At 36.4% G+C, this 21,033-nt stretch overlaps 1 protein-coding gene across 20 annotated transcripts in view; it reads right to left on the bottom strand.

The window, feature by feature from the left end:
* Positions 1–20,788, bottom strand: part of LOC139978232 (uncharacterized) — a 52,396-nt gene extending 31,608 nt beyond the window's left edge. For 5 of the 20 annotated variants that reach the window (XM_071988223.1, XM_071988222.1, XM_071988232.1 and 2 more), the window contains exons 1-5: positions 20,037–20,785; positions 4,759–4,984; positions 3,818–3,873; positions 2,617–2,694; positions 1,433–1,540 (exon numbers count right to left, since the gene is read on the bottom strand). In XM_071988223.1, the coding sequence (XP_071844324.1) occupies positions 1,433–1,540; positions 2,617–2,694; positions 3,818–3,873; positions 4,759–4,984; positions 20,037–20,256 (688 nt within the window). In that variant the 5' untranslated portion in view covers positions 20,257–20,785. Of the gene's footprint in view, positions 1–1,432; positions 1,541–2,616; positions 2,695–3,817; positions 3,874–4,758; positions 4,985–8,012; positions 8,146–8,174; positions 8,288–20,036 lie in introns of those variants that run through there. The other 15 variants (XM_071988215.1, XM_071988231.1, XM_071988218.1 and 12 more) reach the window with 9 other exon arrangements.
* Positions 20,789–21,033: the final 245 nt, after the last annotated feature.

The raw sequence follows: 21,033 nt of genomic DNA, 5'->3' as shown, positions 1-21,033 counted from the left end.
GCTGAAAGAGAAATGTTGATTTTATTTGATTTAGATGTTTTTGCTACGCAGCACAGCCTCTACTAAATTCCTACGGAACATTCCAAAAGAAGGGCTGGTAGGTAAAAAATATTGAGCATTTGTTCATTCAGCAGCAACAAAGGGAGAAATATAGGGAAAACCCCAGCCATTTGAAGGAAATCAACTGACTAATAACTAGCCTAACCATATAGACTACCTAAATATAGGTTATATCTACAAACTATTCTATAGCTTTGTACTTGCTGACCCATAGTGTATTGAAAGATTAACTACAGAAGCTTTAGGAAAGTTTGAGGTGGAAATGTTGACCTCCAAATAGTCAACCAGAGCTGTTTTTATTTGGCAGAGGGGAGGGGAGATGAGGAGGGGTGGCAAGAGTTGAAAAGGGGATTGTCCAATATCATTGGTTTTTGTCAAATAACTGGTCAAGTTCCATTTTGATATTTTGACTACAGCTAACATGGGTAATTCATCAACTTTCTACTTATGGCTACTTCAATTTTATTACCATCCCAAAAACTAGACATGGAATGGCCAGTGTGCAATAGTTGTGTGGGGACAGGTAAATGAGCCAGCTAGCCAGATTTTTTGACCTTTCAATCGTTTCTCCTTTTTCGTCTGAAGTTGTTTGATTGCCATTCAGAACTAGTTAATCCTTCCTATTCCAAAGATCAAAAACAAAATACTTGATTTGTTTTTCTTGTTCAGATTTGTCTCAAGTTAATCATCATAATTTTTCAAGATTTATTACTACTGGTTGAAAAAACCAGAATTTGCAAGAAGCTGACATGAAACAGACCACCCTTAATTCCACAGCTAGATTTTTTTTATAACTACTTCATACGCACAACAATCACGTTGATTCGTTAATGGCTATTTAATACAAAATTCTTCAAACGTTTTATTTTTATTTGACTACCAGCAAAACAATCGAGTGGCATGATTTTAAGTGTTTAGTGTACACTCAAAGAGTTTTACAATACACAGCTACTTTAATGCACAGAGTTTAACAACAGCAGTTTCCACTTCTATGGATCTTATCCAACCCTCACAAAACCTTTGTCATTCTATTCACTAAAATCCTTTTCTGTGTTTACAAATAATATCAGTGACCTTAGCCTGGATTTGGCATTTCTTGCTTTAACAATAGGTAAACAAATATTGCTTTTCAAACTAAACTAAGGAATGCACAGCACATTTAAATTTGATCTTTTCTATGACTCAAGTACTAGATATTTTCAATGCATTCAAGATTGTATTAATTACAAAACAAATCAAAAGTAACTTAAAAAAAAAGGTAACATTCAATAAAAAGTTTTAAAAAAGAGGAAAAAATGCAAAGGACAAGAAAAAATCATGTCAAGAGGAAGTAGAATTTATGGAAACAAGCCGGACTGGGGGCTAATCTCACTTTCACAGGTTTGGCCTGCGAGTCCCTCTGGACAGAGGCACGATGCCTTCCCATCGGTTCCTACAGAACAGGTTCCTCCGTTTTGGCAAGTAAGGGCGTAGCAAGCATCTTCAGGGCGGCCGACATCGACATATCGGAAAAAGAGGCGTTTGAGCAAAAGAGATACGAGCAAGAATTTAGAGCATGCAGGGGGAATGAAAAGTGAAGAGTCCCCACCACTCAAATGCAGACATAACCAGCAAGCAGTGCACCATGCTTTGAGAAAGTAAATTTAATGTACCAATCAGATATGCAGGAAATGTACAAATTACATATACACAGATGACAAAAATAAGTTCCAAAGAATATGTAAACAAGATGAAAAAATGGTGGAATTATGTGCACAAACACCACAACAAACGACCTTTTACAATTTTCACCATTGACGAGAGTTATGAAACGAAAATGATCTTCGATGAATTTGTTATATAAATTGACCCAATATACTCCCGGACTGTATTCATTATTTCATACCACTCAATATGCAGCAATTAAATGCAATTAAACTTTTGCACTTGGCAATTAGAAGCGACCTACCACTTTTTGTTGCCACCTATAAAAACATATGAACCATTTTTCTTCTTTACGATTCTTTTTTAAAGACGGTATAACCTGTAAGTACATCAGTATCAATATGACCTTTGACAACCGTCTATTTTAATAATGAAATATTGTTATAACGTTCAACAACAAAACTTGTCTACATAAAACAGATACAATATGAAAGTAAACAAGTTCATCCTTTTTTGCTTTCTAACTTTCTTCAAAACTAAGACATCTGTCCAATAAATTTTGCACCATATCATGCCTAGAATTTGATCTATACTTTTAATAACAAGCTCATTTTTTCCCTCTATTTTCATAAACAAGTCTTCCCTCAACTAAATGTAACCGAATTGAATTTTACCCGGTAATCAAGGTAAGCAGAAACTTACAATCTATAATGAGAGACATCTACATGACAAAGTAAACTGTGCCTTAATAGACCAAACTCTGACAATTTCATTGACGTAGAAATTATTGAAAGAGAATAATTAAACCTTTCAAAATGTGGCATCTGATTGCTACAGTAATTCTTGATGATGATGATGATGATACCTGTGAATAAAATGTCTGTACTACTGTGGACAATAACATGCAAGTACCTGTACAGATATAACCGGGTGCCGAAGACCCCCGAAAGCAAACATCTCCAGCAGTGCACGGATTTGGACTGCACGGATCTGACAAAAATGGCAGGCAGAGAAAGAGAGAAGTAAGAGGCAGAGCTGAGCTGTGCCATGCTGCAGTGGTGCATCGTCGCAGCAGTAAAATAGCAACACCCTTAGAAATGGAAACTTTACATAATGTTTACACTCTGGTTGTAGCTGTAGCATTTGGAAGGTTCTTGAGGTTTTTTTTCTTTATATCATAAAGAACCAATTTTTCTGCTGACCATATGTAATGTAAAGCATTTAAGATGAGTGTCATAAACTTTCTCGCAGTTTGGGGTTTTAGTTGTTTTTTCACAGCTCGATACATTGTTCCCCCTACCCCCCCCCCCCCCGACGCTGCCCTCTCCTTCCAATAATCATCCTGTAAATATGCTTTAATTGTGTAAACTGCAAACCAGTTAAATAAGGCAAAATGTTTCAACCCAGCTACCACAGAAAAATGAAATAAAAATAAAGACACAAGGAAGAAAAGTGAAAAACAAAAAACAGCAGAAAACAAGCTTACAAATCATGTGCATAACTTGTTCTGATATACAGTGAGAATACAATCATGTGTGCTGCCATCAATGCCCCACACTCACAAACCCTCCCCACCCCTGGGAGTTGCAAGTCAGGTGCCACCGTACCTTGCATACCATATGACCGGGGATCACGCACCCCGCACGCACCCCGAGGAATGTGTAAGGAATACAGGGCTCACAACCTGCTAAAAGAGTGGATACTGTATCTCAGATGGTGGGACATAAGAGCAAATGTCTTCTAATTCTGTGGGCACTGGTTTGACTACAACTCTAGCTAATAGTTACTGTGCTCTTTTTCGTAATTCATTTGCAATATTTCCAGTCCATTTTCTGTTTTACAATTTGCTAATAATTTCAGTAGAATTTAAAAATTGAGATAGGCATGGAACCCCCTTTCATGAATAGATATGGTGAAGGTGATAAAAAATATGTTATGTGATTTCAGAAAGGAGACTATACATAGCCAAGCAAATATCATTGAGCTGAGTTCCAAAACTGTTAACCTAGTAAGCATAGTACATATTTCCCAGTACCACACCACAGAAATAATGCCATGATTTTTAGATATTTGACTCCCAAAAGATTAAAATATACAAAGCATGAATACATACCAGAGATTGGCTCAGAAGACACAATAAAATATTGCAAAGTATTGACAAAGGTTGCCCTGTGAAGAGAGAAACAAAAATACAAGATGATAAAACATGGTCAGTCAGTGGTATTGTCACAGAGGGGGAACATGGTGCCCTGTATGGTCCAAAACTCCCCCCCCCCCCCACACCAACCATGTACCCATAAAACCCCAATCTGAGGCTTTTATTGTTGACTTCAGCGGTCGGCAAGATTCTTGCCCTTGAGTGCACCTACACACTACATTATAGTTTGGATTTTCCTTGATTCATATTTACAAAGTGTTGTAATTTTTTACTTCTGTTGACCTCAGATGACCTTTGACATACAAAATTAATAATGCAGTTTTTTTTTAATTTGACCTCTGATGATCTACCATGATCTCTATTCAACCATGTTGGAAAACAATAGCGGTCCCATACTCATTGAGATGCTGCTTTCAATATACCAACTGTAAAGTTGTACCATCATGTACCTTTTTAGTTCTCCTGTGTACAAACTACTTTAAGTCAGGGCGTCACATACAAGCACACAGAAACACACACCATCAACATACCACTATAGACTCTATTTTGACTTCAGCACACAATCAAAACTTACTTAATGAACAGTCAATGCATTCCATAAATGTGGACTAAGTTTATTAGATGTTGACTCTTACTTCATCTGGACATGAGATATTTTAGCCGACAATTTTTGTAAACAATGCACAGGTCAACACAAAGAATCACAGCCTAGCAGTTTGCTGCCTGCTCTTCAATGACTCCCCAAAGAGGTTTTCTCCAGACTCCACACATTTACCACAACAATGACTGTTGTGCAATGTATGTGAATTACTGCACAACTAAAACATTTTGTTGAATGCTTCATACTATCATATGGTAGCCTAATTTAGAGATGTTCCTTCTAGTATGACACTTACATAAACACGACATTCAATGAGGTATCTGTAAACGGTGGAATCCACTCAAACGTTGCAGTTCTCTTGCCCTCAGTATTAACTTTGGTGATAACATTTTCGCCTTCGCAGAAAGTAAAGGTGTACCCTTCGGGAAGTGGTGAAGTCCACCCCTCTATAATTTCTCTATTTTGTATTCTCGCTACGAGGAGAAGGTGTGTGAAAACCAGATTACCTGAGCTGACTGTCACTGGAAAAGTTATAGAGAGAGAAAAAAAAAAAAAAAAATGTTTATAAGAAATTGTGCCATGACTGAGACTGTATCAGTGATTATTTTAAAATTATGAACTGACCAAATTTTAGGCAATTCTTGACATTTTGACCATACATACCATAGAAATGCAATTCATCATCATCAACAGCATTGATCTTTGAAGCTACAATCTTCCTCCACTCCGAGAAAATGATGTACATATGCTTATTAATAATAATGTACATCAAGCAAGGAATGTAGCATAGACAGTATTAAACTGGCAGGGCAATACTTTGATCCATGGATGAAGTAGAGACCCTATAGTCCTACTATAAGGTCTCTAGGATGAAGGCTAGCAGTACTGTAGTATGATGCTATATATGGTAAATTTGAGATGGTACGGACAGTAAAGGGTGTGAAGATAAAAGAAACATCTCATGCTGGTAATCTCACCTAGTTTCGAATGAGGTGTAACAGAAGTGTTAAACACCACCATCGATCCTAGAAAATACACACACAGATTGCTACCATTGGTAAATTAATCACTAGTGTACAGTCAATACATACAGCTATGGTCAATACCCACAACACAGTGTACATAGCAGCGATGGACATCTCAGGTCTAGATTAAAGATAACAAGGTATCACTTTTCATTACTGTCTGCATTTTGTAGCGACAAGAAGAAAACTTCACTTACAAGCAACGTTAAGTTAACTTTTTCAGATGGCCGCACACCGTTTGGGGCGAGTCTTCAATGCCTTTAATGTCCTTTTATAGGACAGCAGTGATGATGATCTCTCTGATTTTGTTCAGTGCATGGTTTAGGTCTATCCTGCAGCTATGTGATTTCATGAATGGTTTGACCAGATTATGCCAGGAATAGAGAGAATTATACTTTAAAGTTGGGAGTCAAACTGCTAGTTCAGCAAGGAAAATTTTTACCTTAGAATTAGCACATGAGCTTTTTAAGTTTACTGTACAATTCCACTAAGTGGGCAGGGGCGTAGCTAGGATTTTCAAAGTTGTAGGCACGACTATCTGAGCGGAGCGCCACCATCGGTTGGCGCGGAGCGTACAAGAAAATTTTTGGTTTTACAAACCCCCCAGATGGCCGGAAACGGCCCTTCCCGAGTGTTCATTTTGGTTCCCTGGCCTCTTGTTAACTTGAGACACCTCATTCAATATCATTTTTAAACAAAAAAAAACAAAAAAGTTAAAAAAGTACTTAATTCAATACTACATAATGTACTTAAATTAGCAGTATACATGTACAGAGTAAGCCAGTAACAACAGGCGACAAAGTGCTGCAGCTCTATAAAGTCTGTTAATCAACGATTGGCTTACTTGACTGTGGAATGTTTCTCAACTGAAATATTATCTGCGTAAATGGGTTCTGAACTAGATGTTAAAAAACTGACAAGATCGGATCCTAGTCTTTTTCGGCAGGTAGAGTGTTGATAAAACGGCACGCGATAGAAATGACAGCCTAGATGACAGAAGAATAGGTCACCTAATTTAGCCATATTCTTGCTACGTTCATTTCAATAGTTTTTCCTGTCTAGACTCTAAAACTCGTCCAGCAAGCTTATGGATTTGAGTTATGGTGTTTTAAAAAAAATAGAAAACTTAGCCAAAAAAGTGTAGGCCCGGGCCTACAGTGCTGCATACTGGCTACGCCCCTGGTGGGTGGTAATAATCCACAATGGTGTTCCAAAAATACCAAACTGATGTTTCCTTGTTTTTACACTTTGGTAATTTTGGTTGTTTGCATTAAGGCTTTGTAAATTGCTATTGAGAAGAGTGGTTACAATGTGACTTACGAACATGACAGCTACATTGTCTATCAGTGCAGCTACATATGAATAACCATGGAGGTTTACCCTCCATGGTATAACACAGACAGTACGAAAATTTAAGGAACATGTGAAGTTCCCATACATCACCATACATGATATACTGAGCAGTATTGAGCATTCATGCCAAACAAGTCGGGCGGAAAGGTTTTGAATTTTTGCATGCAAACAGTTTGTTCTGTCATTTCTGAAACTAATGCAATACAGTACACATACTATTGTGTTAATTTCGACTGTCTTTGCCTGCTGGTACTTCGGTAGTGTGATTACAGTAGCATGGTGGGCTCATAATTGACGCACTTAAGGATTTGATCAACGATATCTATCAAGGAAAAATCCAAATCACTCGACTGTATGTGTTTTTCATATTTGTAGTTCCTCAGAAATGTTATGATCTCAAAATATTTAAGGTTCTGTGCTTATGCACCGTACAAATGAGCAAAATTTGACCACAAAATGTCTGCCGTGTCAAGTTCTTTCATACCCCTAAATTGACACATTCGTTGTAAAGCTAACTGTAGTGCAGGCCTTAGTATACATCCATTGACTTTAGATGTTGTTTGCTATGCTCTGAGCCTCTAAGCTCAGACAGGTCAGGGCCCTGAGAGTAGTGTTATCATATTGAGGTACTGTTGGTTATATTTAGGAGTGTAAGATTTCCAAATGCCCAAAAAATGTGCAAAACTGGTGGGAGGGTGTTAAAAGCTTAAAAAATACCACAATTTGGTCAGCAAATAGCTGAAATGGATTCAAACTCATGAAATATGTCATTCTGCTTGACTGCAAAAAGTTTAGGTGGCCTGCTGTATCGTTGCTAGTAATAATTGAAGGTGCGTCAATTACGGGGGTGCGTCAATTATGAAGCCTTTACTATACTTGGTATACAACAGTATAGCAATGGTTTGCCATTCTGAAGCCTATATGTATGTAGACTAGACTACATAAACTCCAACAAAGATTTGAGTAGTTCATTATTTCGTTTCAAATTACTTGATTATAATATAATACTCTTGACATGCTCCTAATGAAAAAAAAACTGGTCTTGCAAGTTGTAGAATGTTACTGGTAAGTTAACGACATAATAAACCTAGCTTAGAATACCCCGCACATAAGCCTAACTTGGCAGTAAGCCTAAGTTAGGCTAGGGAGTTGTTATGTTCTATGGACCTACCACCATTTACTACTACTGTACTATCAGCAATGTATCGACGACTACCATCACTGGTAACACAATTGAACTAACGTTGCCTGCCTTTGGAACTGTTATTTCGAAGTAGGATCATTCAGTTATGACATTACTAAAAGTTAGACTTAGAGACTGCTAATATTGTACCCAAATTTCTTTCCCCTTGATCTTGGTTGGTAGTTTGAAATTGTGCCAGCAACTTCGTGGATGTTTGAACAGGTGGTCATAATGTGTGAACGCTGTGTATGCCGGGAGTTGCATAACAATTCCCATGTTCTAACTAAAGCTAACAGAATTGCTAGAGGCAAATGGTCCTGGAGGAGTTGTGAGGCAGGGGTAAGAGAGTGATTCCCAGCTATTATGACTGGGAATTGTGCAACCAGTGCCATCATTTTTTTTTATGGTGTGAAGAAATTCTGCTATTAAGTCAAAACGGCTGCATTGAAAAGTTGCTGAGATGAAAATTCGAGCAATAAACTAAAAGCGGATAAAAGCAAAAATACAATATAGAAGTAAAACTGTATAGTTCAGGTAGTAATATGAGGAGTTAATTATTTTATTCCAAGATTATGTCGAATTCATTCAGACGTGCCTACTGCCTATGAACTTGTAAAGTAAGTCGGCCAGGTCGGGGAGGCGGGGGGGGGGGGTACGTCCTCTATATCGGTGTAATACTTTCACCAGCCTCTGTTTACCCACTTTACTACTTTATTGTATCAACAAACTACAATTATTAAGAAGCCACATATTTATATCATTGCATGTCAATCCTTATCACATAAGTTCGCGCTAATTATCCACAATACTAGTCATTCAGTGCATAAACCGTTGGTCAATTTAGACCTTTTAATAAAACAAAAATGTTCCCAAAGATCCGACTGATCGATATTTCACCGCCGTATTCTTTATTTCATTTGTACTAAATTTTACTATTCCGAACTGTTGCTCTAAAGTTTGAGAGAAATGATTGACCTTCTCTAGTAGAAATCCAACCCATGCACAGCACAAATCTTGTAATAATCATACCTTACATCTGCTAGTCAGCCACAGATCATATACTCGGTATACAGTAGGTCACCGAAATTTCAAACGACATTTTCTTCGTCGTCATTTACATTTTTGCTTTTCCTATTACCATGTAGGCCTAATTATTTGCATTTTGTTCTACTCGTTTCAACGTGCTTTCAAATAAAACAGACTGTGGTGGTCATGACCAAATTTTGCATGTAAAAGAATACTAGCCTAGACATATATTGCCCCTTATTTCGCAATGTAATGTAACTACAGAACGTACGTCCTTGTTCAAACAATACTGACGCCTACTTAACTAGTCCTGCCTTTACAGCGAATATTACGTTACAATAGTCATCCCTTCAGGGACTCCCTGTCCATACATGCAAGAAATGTACTATTATATTACTTTCCTAAGTGTGGTCCATTTACAGTGATCAAATTCTCAGTCATTCAGCAAACATATTACCGCATAGTCTGTCAACAAATTCATATATTGAAACAGCGTATGACTCATCGCAATATAGCAGGGAGTTGCCCACAAACGGCGCGCCTTCATCTCCAGAGAACTGTGTAAAAATTGATCGATTTTAGCGTATTTCAAAACGTAAACGGAGGCCCGTGTACAATAATGTCTGCATCAGTTGTAACACGCGTTTTTAAGTGGACTTAAAACAGAGACCTTCTATTTTAATGATGATTGGATTTGTAATGTAGGAGACAGGTTATCACTTTCACTTATGTCATCTGCAGAGTATATGAATGTCTTTTATCTGGTCAAAGACCTCAGAGACAAATGTTACAGATATCTTTCAAATAAGCAGGCGGACACGCGTTGAAATATTTTAATCAAGGTTGGCGCGCCATGGGTGGGGGCTAGGTTAAAGGGATAAGCAAAATCGAGTCCTAAAGGCAGTACATAATTTTTGTGTAGGTTAGAACGAAACAACTAATCATGCAGGTATTGTTACCAATTATATGGAAAAAAAATTCTCTCTTTCGTTCGTAAATGAAATGAACATCTGGAGTTCACGAAAAAGATACTTATGTGATTTGTTTACATTATAGGCTTTAAGTTTTGTGTTTAGGGAGATCTGCGCGTTCATTCTGCATGTCGGTGTTATTATAATATCAGATGTATTTCGTGGCAACCTTTTTAATCTCTTTAATATATGTGCACAACGAATTATATATATATATAGGCTATATAGATAAATATAGGATATTTATATAGCTATATACATAGGCTATATCGATTTATTTATATAGCCTATATATAGGCTATATATATAGGCTATATATATATATATATATATATATATATATAAATATATATTAATATATTCCATCATGTCTGGTCCAATCAAAAGCAGTATGAAGTATTTAGATTGGATAATGTGACAGTGAACACGTGGGGCTTCCCTTCCTCCGTATTTTCAATCACAACTATTCATGGAATGTTGCCCGTTGTAACATTCATGCACTTGCGCATGTGTATATATGACTGTACAGCTTCTTTCCGCGCGTACTATGAACAAAACAACATCGGTACGAGATTGGAACATATCCTACAAACATATTACATTTATTTCGTAATAATGAGAGTGCCGTGAAAACGAGTGGGGTGCAAGTTTGCCATACCCTCCCCTTGGGGGGGGGGAGATTTTATAATCCCTTTCAAGTTAGGAAGAGGCATGAACCTTTGTGCAAGGACCAAGGCGAATGGAGGACATGTATAAAGAAGGGAATGTGTCCCATTGGTCATTGAAACCGACTATACCATGTGGATATGTATATACCTAATTTAATGGGGATTTAAATTGCCCCACCCCCACCGGTGACATCATGTGTACGATACTGAATAATGAGCAATAAAATATATTTCTGTCTATGAGTATTCGACTGTGCTGTATGAACGGAAAGGGTCACGACCTTCATGAAAGTAAGAGGCCGTGAGGTTAGAGAGACCTGAGATCAACTTCTTCCGGGAAGAAAGAAGAAAATAATGAACCAAACAGCGTATATATTCTCGAGGTACTTAATCCATTATCTAAACATACCAACAATTCGTCACTTTCGTTTAATCGGTTAACATATCCGAAACTGCTGACTTGTTTTTCGAGCCGACGTAATCCATCTGGATTATACAGACATGACTATTTCGCTTCTATAGTTACTTGCGTATTTCTGAATTTATCATTATTTCGTCAAACTATACACTGCCGCTTCAACTTGTTCGACATTCCTACAGCATAATTATGATCGACAGGATTTGGTTTCGTGTGCGGTCTCCTCATCAATTGTTAAGCCCGACTCCTGACAATAAAAAGAAACCCCCAAATAAAACTTGTTCAAAATAAGGCTGGTATGTAATAAAAGCACCCCTTGTGCTCACGTATATAAGATTGTATTATACTTTCCACAACTTTCGTCACAATAGCTGATTGTTATACGCATGGGAAATGTCCCGCCAATACTTTCTCAAAATATCCCACAATAATATTTATCCCTCTGCATCGTCTAGGCGCGTTTCCGCATTGCGTTGGTTTTGTAGTGGATTCCATGGTTCCCTTGACTTTTAGACTTCCGAATGATGTTTGGTTTAAACAGAGGGCCTCTAAATAACAAGAGTACAGGTGCATTTTTTGCCATGCGGAGTAACATAGATGTGCATATATCGGTTTTGAAGAGAGGAAGAGAAAAAAGGAAGTTGACAACTAAAACCTATACTTGTTCTGCACAACTGCAGTACAATTTGCTTCCTTTGCATTAATCATAATACGCAGCGTGTATAGGTTATACTGACTGCAAGGCACGTATAGAGGTCTGCTCGGAGACGGACAATCATGAGAACATGTCTGCCCCTCACCCTCACCCGGGTGTTCTCCTTGCTCTCACGTTCTGCTTCGTGCCCGCTCAGTCGGGGGAGTAATGAATGGGGGGCGGGGGTCGGGGACAGGCCAGCGGAGCGATGGTAACCTATATATGGTATATACATATATGGTATTATATATGGTGTATATATATGGTGAATATATCTGGTGTATATATCTGGTGTGTATATAGGGTGTATGTATATGGTGTGCATATATCGTGTATGTATGGTATATGGTATATATCCGAGACTGTGGCACTGTGCTCGTTGTATGTCTCCATATCATGTACGAATAAACGGTGTAATCGATTTTTCATCTATACAGGGAGTTCTATATTGTGGGTATATGTATTCATTGATAGTTCAACAGGTGCGTGATGGCTGATGGTATTTTTCACACCTCTTGGTTTTCTTATTTGACGTCAAAGTTTAGAATTCAATATTGGTGCCTTGGGAAAGATTGGGCATATTTGTGTTTTATAACTTTATCAGGGAACTGGATAAGATTTTAGTATACCATGTACCCGTGAGTACTGTGGGTATAGGGTTATAAACTTTACAGTGAAGTTTTATAGCTTTATTATCCTCGGATGACGGTTTCGAAATTTGAAATGATCACGATATTCTGTCAATAAATAGGATCATCGCACCAAGCGACCACTTGCGATAAACTTTAAAAGATAGCTGGTCTGCAGTTGAGTTCCTTTTAATTCATTTATCACTGACCGTAAAATTCGGACTTTAAACAAAAAACGATAACAAAAAGTAGGGCATTATAAAAACAAAACCGGTAATCTACGATTGGAGATATTTCTAAAACCCGTGACCTGTTCTCTATTCAATTAACTATACAGACAATTAATTCCAATAAAGCTGTTTACCTTCTCACATCTGCGAGTAAAACGTATTGATGTAACCAAGGACGTTCTCCTTAAAGAACCTCCTTGGTGACACCATTTGGAATAGTTTCGGAAGTTACGATACTGCTACAGTATATATATATATATATATATATATATATATATATATATATATATATATATAGATAGATAGATAGATAGATAGATAGACAGATAGATATGTGTGTATATATATATATATATATATATATGTTGATACTAGATGAGACTAGTGGAACACTAGTAGTTGTAACTCGGAGTTTCACGCGTTATAGCGATCTTCAGACAACTGACCAGTTGACATATTCCGCTCTGTCCAATGGACATAGAGCACTCTGCGCCAAGATAGACGCCAACCTACTCTATATATATATATAGATAGATAGATAGATAGATAGATAGATAGATAGATAGATAGATAGATAGATAGATAGATAGATAGATAGATAGATAGATAGATAGATAGATAGATAGATAGATAGATAGATAGATAGATAGATAGATAGATAGATAGATAGATAGATAGATAGATAGATAGATAGATAGATAGATAGATAGATAGATAGATAGATAGATAGATAGATAGATAGATAGATAGATAGATAGATAGATAGATAGATAGATAGATAGATAGATAGATAGATAGATAGATAGATAGATAGATAGATAGATAGATAGATAGATAGATAGATAGATAGATAGATAGATAGATAGATAGATAGATAGATAGATAGATAGATAGATAGATAGATAGATAGATAGATAGATAGATAGATAGATAGATAGATAGATAGATAGATAGATAGATAGATAGATAGATAGATAGATAGATAGATAGATAGATAGATAGATAGATAGATAGATAGATAGATAGATAGATAGATAGATAGATAGATAGATAGATAGATAGATAGATAGATAGATAGATAGATAGATAGATAGATAGATAGATAGATAGATAGATAGATAGATAGATAGATAGATAGATAGATAGATAGATAGATAGATAGATAGATAGATAGATAGATAGATAGATAGATAGATAGATAGATAGATAGATAGATAGATAGATAGATAGATAGATAGATAGATAGATAGATAGATAGATAGATAGATAGATAGATAGATAGATAGATAGATAGATAGATAGATAGATAGATAGATAGATAGATAGATAGATAGATAGATAGATAGATAGATAGATAGATAGATAGATAGATAGATAGATAGATAGATAGATAGATAGATAGATAGATAGATAGATAGATAGATAGATAGATAGATAGATAGATAGATAGATAGATAGATAGATAGATAGATAGATAGATAGATAGATAGATAGATAGATAGATAGATAGATAGATAGATAGATAGATAGATAGATAGATAGATAGATAGATAGATAGATAGATAGATAGATAGATAGATAGATAGATAGATAGATAGATAGATAGATAGATAGATAGATAGATAGATAGATAGATAGATAGATAGATAGATAGATAGATAGATAGATAGATAGATAGATAGATAGATAGATAGATAGATAGATAGATAGATAGATAGATAGATAGATAGATAGATAGATAGATAGATAGATAGATAGATAGATAGATAGATAGATAGATAGATAGATAGATAGATAGATAGATAGATAGATAGATAGATAGATAGATAGATAGATAGATAGATAGATAGATAGATAGATATCCTAACCAGAAAACTGAAATCTCAACCTATCGGCTCCTCCCACTATAGTCTTACAAATATTTAAAAGAAACCGAGTGGTCGTAAATCAAGCAAGATCAAGTCTGTCATTGTTGGGTTATCTGTTTAAATTAAATTAAAAGTTTGATCAATCTCGTTCAATTCAAAAATATTTCCCCCGACAGTCCGACGGGAGAAGAAATACTGTGGGAATATATATATATATATGTATATATATAGGCCTATATATATATATATATTAACATATAATATATATATATATATATATATTTATATATATATATATATATATATATATATATATATATATATATATATATATAATATATATATATATATATATATATATATATATATATATACGGACGCTTTTATGAGACCAGTGTTGATGACCGAACAAATGTTATCTTCATTCGCCGGTTCATGAGTTAGGAACAAGATACCGATATAGCCCTAGCTGCCCCTCTTATATTCCGTTTGTAAAGAAGCTATAGTCAGTTTCGAAACATTGGATGTGGCTATTACATTATGTTTGTTTTTTTTTTTCATTTTACGCATTTTGATCCATCAACGCTAAACAAATAATATCAGAAATCTCATAATTTAGATCTGATTAGCATGATTGATCGTTCTCGATTGGACTTCCTCAAAACAAGATTTGATGTTTATGCAAAACAGGTCAAGTCAAATTGAAAGAAAAAATAATATTCTTTTCCGGGATATTCGTCACGAAAACCAAACCGTTTCAATCTGTTCAATAACTGGATTTGTGTCGATTTTTATTTTCTTCAAACCGCTCCCATGCATGCATGGCACATATTAGTAACCACATCATGACTCACAGTAATATATAAACCTATATCTTTCTGTGGGTTATTAGAAGAATCTAAAGCTTTGTGCTGTAAGGGACTAGAGTATATATACTCAACGTAAACAACATGGAACAATGCATGGACTTTTATCAGGAACAGGCCCACTGTATATATGCGTGCGTAATCCACAATAGTTATGAACCGCTTGAGTGGTAAACCATTATGGTGCAGGATTATTCGGTGAAAGGAAACATACCTCACTGCTTACTTGGGAATTGTGATCAAATAATACAGAACTGAATTTGTCACTTGACGTTATGACCCAATGCAAACACGGATAAAGCGAAACCGCATTCTCGAAATAGAATGACCACACATGAGAAAAATGTGTTGCTTAACATATCATTATAAGCGGAATAATGTCAGGTTCCGAATTATCGCCTGTTCTAATCTTCTCCAGAGGCTGGCAGAGGAGGAGTAGGGGAGTGAGGGGAGGGGGGGGGGGGCTTGGGGCATATGGAGAATGGGAAACGGGGAAGAGTGGTTAATATTACCCCATTGTACTTGTATAGAATATGTTGTACTTAGCCAGCGGTTCTCTCTGTTCCCCCAACACACTATATCTTTCTTTTTGGTTATTTCGTGCCATGTATTATTGTATTCTCTAAATCACTCAGTTGTTATTATATGTAGGTGTACAACTTCCTAATTTTAAGCTGACAGATCACTTATCTTTGAGGGAACTAGAACAATGAACTCTTTCATCCTGATTGTCAATGTTTACGGCATGACAGTATAGCCATATGTAAAATATCATATACACTATCTAGATCCACGAAATGTCTCAGATTATATAGGTGGGACTTCCGTATGTTAATATTATTGAATCGAGTCATACATTGAACTCTTTCACGTAATTGAAATAAGAATAAGCACAAATTTCCCTATAGTATAATGCAACCATATACTGACATACTTCTCTCGCTTTAACACGATTACACCGCACCGAATGATGGAAGGAAGGCTCAGTATATTTTCTGATATTGTATTTTGAAAGTTTAATATCTTTTTTATAACGTGTTAATACTTTACGAATTTAATATCAACACATTCAGAGAGAGAGAGAGGGGGGATATGTCAACACTCACACTTATTCACGATCTCTGTAGTTTGTAAGCTAATCACAAACAAGACGAGTCGTGATTTCATGTCTACCTAACAGTGACTAAATTGATGAATATTTACAGTGTAACTCAGACATTAATAGCAATAAATCAAGGCCTGTGAATCTGCCAACTATCAATGTCACGTAATGTGCATAGTACATATACTAAATGGCCACAGTCAAGGGCGTAGGAACCGGGGGGGCTGGGGGCGCCAGCCCCCCCCCCCCAGTGAAAAATATGGGGGGGCGGAAGTATCATTCCGCCCCCCCCCCCCGCTCCGCAAGTCAGAAAACCCCTTTTTCATTTCCAAATGAGAAAAAAATCTCATTTGGAGCACCAAATTGCATTTAAGGCCAGGTGAAAATGCAAAATTCTTTACAAAATGGAGTGGGAGTTGAAGTGTGCTATATTGCACCAAATTGCATCTAAGGCCACCTGGAAATGCAAAAAAAATCCAAAATTCCCTTAGACCCCTCCCCCAGGCCGGCCATCAGTCTTCAGCCCCCCCCCCCCCCAATCAAAAGTACCTTCCTAAGCCACTGGCCACAGTGTCAGCAATCCACTTACTTCCAACTTTTGTATTTCTCATGTTTTTTTCCATTTACATATCATTTTTTACATATCATTTTTTTCCCCAAGCATGGAATGAAAATTTCTATGACGTCATTTAAATTTCTCCGAGGTCGTGACCGATAATGGTGACGTCACAAACGAGAATGTTAGACTACAAAAACAATGATTGCCTATCGGTCAAACGTTTCATACATGTTGCGTTTATAATATCTATAGTGACCAGGTTTGCAGTCATTATTCATTTGATCGACTCAAGACAGAGATGTTAAAACTATGGTTTGCTTAAGAACTCTCTGATTCTTACTTACCTAAATCGGTCACTAATTACAATACGACTTGACATGGATAAGACTAAATTTTCAAATCCACTTTGCATTGAATTTGCTACATTTTGGTGATACCCAGCTTTACACTTTTACCTTCAAAGAGACTTCATAAGTGTTACGCTATTTATACTGGCATTCTGTAATTCATGTATAATGGACAATTTCGTGTATAGGCCTGGTTGAAAGAAAGTACTCTTTTATGAAGGACCCGGATTGAATTTGATACTGTAGGTATCGTGTGATATTTGAGATTCACAAGTAATCAAAACTCAAATTGCAGAGATTGTTACACATAATACAATGCTTCTTCATTGAAGAAGGTAATTACGCTTTTTGTTCACAAAACGTAGCGAAAGTGCACAATATCTTTTTTTATTATAAACCAAATTAGGAAGGATATTGGAGATCGACGACTTCCTATATACCGCCGCATGTGACGTCACGTGATATAGTCGACAAACATTCACTCACGAAAAGTTTGTTTTCATATATCCGTCTATCGATGTGGTTGTAAAAATAAGTCTTATCTTGATTTAGTATAAATCATCTATATATAATATAGTGTGATAAAAACTCGAGTATTTACTTGAATGGAGTAAGGCTCATTTCAAAAAGTTTAAATTTTAAGATTTAGTGGATAAGAAGTTTATGAGTCGGTCGGTGAATATTTATATTAAATATTATAGAGTGTTGATAGAAGTATCTGACCTGTATCACCCTACACAGGTGTTCTGTAACAAACATTCAGTATAGCTTTATATACACATAGTACACAGTATGTATGTATTTATTACTTATTATTTTCTTTGCATGGTATTGTCTTCACAGTCCTATTATTATATAAACATTGTGAGGAAATGGAAAAATAAATGAAAAATAAATAAATGTTAGTATATGAGGCCTAACTTATTACTAACATAGCCCACACTTGTGAATTTTAAAATTATTATATGATTACTGCCCATGATGCACTGCTTTGCATCCCTGCCTATGTACAGGATATAACGCCAGGATGACGTCACCCTTCCGAGGGCTCGAGGTTTATACTGACGATAAACGTTGTTGTTGTTGTTGTTTTGTTTTTGTTTTTTGGGGGGTCGTGCTTTACAGCTTTCTTAATTGTCTCAGACTTAACTGTGGCCATTAATAAAGATATAACATTAGCGATGTGTTTTCAACCAACTGAATATTGTGTTTCGATAGGTTTCTTATAAAATGGCGTTTTACTTGAGATCATATTCATGATATCGATAAACCAACTACGAGTTTACAACCATACACTATATATAGTATATAGTATATGTTTGGGTGCGTGAGCGTGTGTGCGTGGTTATATATAAATCTTATATATATCTATATATACTTTATACTATATATATTATATTTATAATACATATAGTGTATACAAAGATATAGATATATAAAGAGCTTGGCATAGCCGTGATAGTTAGGCCTATCCCACGTTAAACTGTTACCATCACAAGGGCGTAGGAACCGGTGGGGCTGGGGGGCGCCAGCCCCCAGTGAAAAATATGGGGGGCGAAAGTATCATTCCGCCCCCCCCCCCCGCTCCGCAAGTCAGAAAACCCCTTTTTCATTTCCAAATGAGAAAAAAATCTCATTTGGAGCACCAAATTGCATTTAAGGCCAGGTGAAAATGCAAAATTCTTTACAAAATGGAGTGGGAGTTGAAGTGTGCTATATTGCACCAAATTGCATCTGAGGCCACCTGGAAATGCAAAAAAAAATCCAAAGAGGGAGGGGGACACCCCCTCCCCTTAGACCCCTCCCCAGGCCGGCCGTCAGTCTTCAGCCCCCCCCCCCCACTCAAAAGTACCTTCCTACGCCACTGTACCATCATATAACGATTCCTTGGAAACTAATAGTCTCTTGCTGTTTGAGACTTACAGTCATCATGTTTGCTAATTTAACCGCTACCGTATGCGATTCTGTGTACTCTCGACAAGGGCGTGAGTAAATAGAAACTGTACGATGACTGTTCGATGCGATTAAAATAAAATGGTATTGTTAGAGTATTTCAAGCCTATAGTGAGTTTGTGGTAGAAAATCGATGCACTGGGTTTGCATATATCTACCAACACGAATATATTGTTAACGTTTATAGTAGGCAGTCTATAGGGAGCTGTATACACATGCAGCAAACTTCATTATGAATGAATTGCTTTCAGCGACTTTCTCGTTTGGGAGGGGGGTCTCGATCTCCATATTCCTATCTTTATCCTTTGAGAATAATCTGGGGGATTAAGTCCTCAGGAATAGAGTTCTTGAAACTATAAATATATATAGGCCTATATATATACATATATATATATATGTATATAGTAAATCAATAAAGAATAACACACCAGAAAAATTCCACTTCTGGTGTGCTATTCTTTATTGATTTACTATATATCTGTCATACCACTTGCTACACATTCAATTCTTATATATATATATGCGTTTACTGCCGAATTTCAGAAATCATTAATAGCCTCATATAATCATTTGTTTGTCTCTCACTCATGTCCATAACTAATTTTCATCATAAAATTTATTTATATAAACTATTATACAAAACCTAAATTTCAAGAAATTTACTTTATCACTTTTACTTACCTCTACGATGGCTTCCCTGTTGATAGTAGGGTTGGTCTACGGTAACCGTATATTCATCGACGTTAGTAGTACCCATAAATGCATTAGTTATCGTTGGTTGCTGAGTTGCACAATCAAAATCACCCTGAGCTTCGCATCTCCGATGGAAGAACATAAAAAGCACCACAAATATAATATTTTTAAAATAAAAATTTCTCGTCTTCTCCAGGTAGTAAGCCATGTTTCACAACCAGTTGCGTTTCCCGTGGAATGTAAACACCGACTCAAACGCCAGAGCTATAGTTCCTGAAACTGTCAGTGTGACAGAGCGACGACTATAGGCTATCGCTAATAAGCGACTAGCACACACGACGTAAAAATTTAATTACGGTCTTTATTTTGATTGGGCGTGTGTCTGAATCATCGTCGTCTGCGAAAAAAAAACCTTGTTGAAGGCTCGTACCGGAGATAATCAGCAAGTTCGAAAACGTTAGGTATAATCCGTTTATCCCCAGCGTGGTACTACAATCATCCCCACAGTGGAAACAGTGAAGACATTAGCGGCATACAGAACGAAAAATAAAAACAATATTGCTGTGGAAGACTGCTGCTGCTTGGAAAGCTCGGAGTGTGGTGTCTGTGTATATGACAGAGCATTTACTTGCTTGCGTAAATGCACAAAAGGTTTTGTATTGTTCCCTGAAGTCGCGACTCGCTTGAATGAACTAGTATAAAAAGGGTTGTACACTGTTGTATTCAACCACACCGTGTGCGTCACGTATAGAACCTTTCACTAAACTGTCGCGGTTGTTATAGATGTAATTTGTTTTTTTATTCAGAGGTATTATGAATCACCAGAAATATCGACTTGTAAGTTCTCACATTTACAAGGTCAAGGAATTGCATGCTTGACTCTTGACAAATGCCAAGAAGTTGTTGGACTAAATCCACCGTGTCGGTATATAATTTACATGCGAAGGTCTTTTATTACAGGAATTGAATACTTCCTGCGTTTTCA

The sequence above is a fragment of the Apostichopus japonicus genome, chromosome 13 (genome assembly GCF_037975245.1).
Source record: "Apostichopus japonicus isolate 1M-3 chromosome 13, ASM3797524v1, whole genome shotgun sequence".
In the NCBI taxonomy this organism is placed as follows: domain Eukaryota; kingdom Metazoa; phylum Echinodermata; class Holothuroidea; order Aspidochirotida; family Stichopodidae; genus Apostichopus; species Apostichopus japonicus.
The sequence above is the reverse complement of the archived record's forward strand: the minus strand, read 5'-3'. Positions and strand labels throughout refer to the sequence as shown.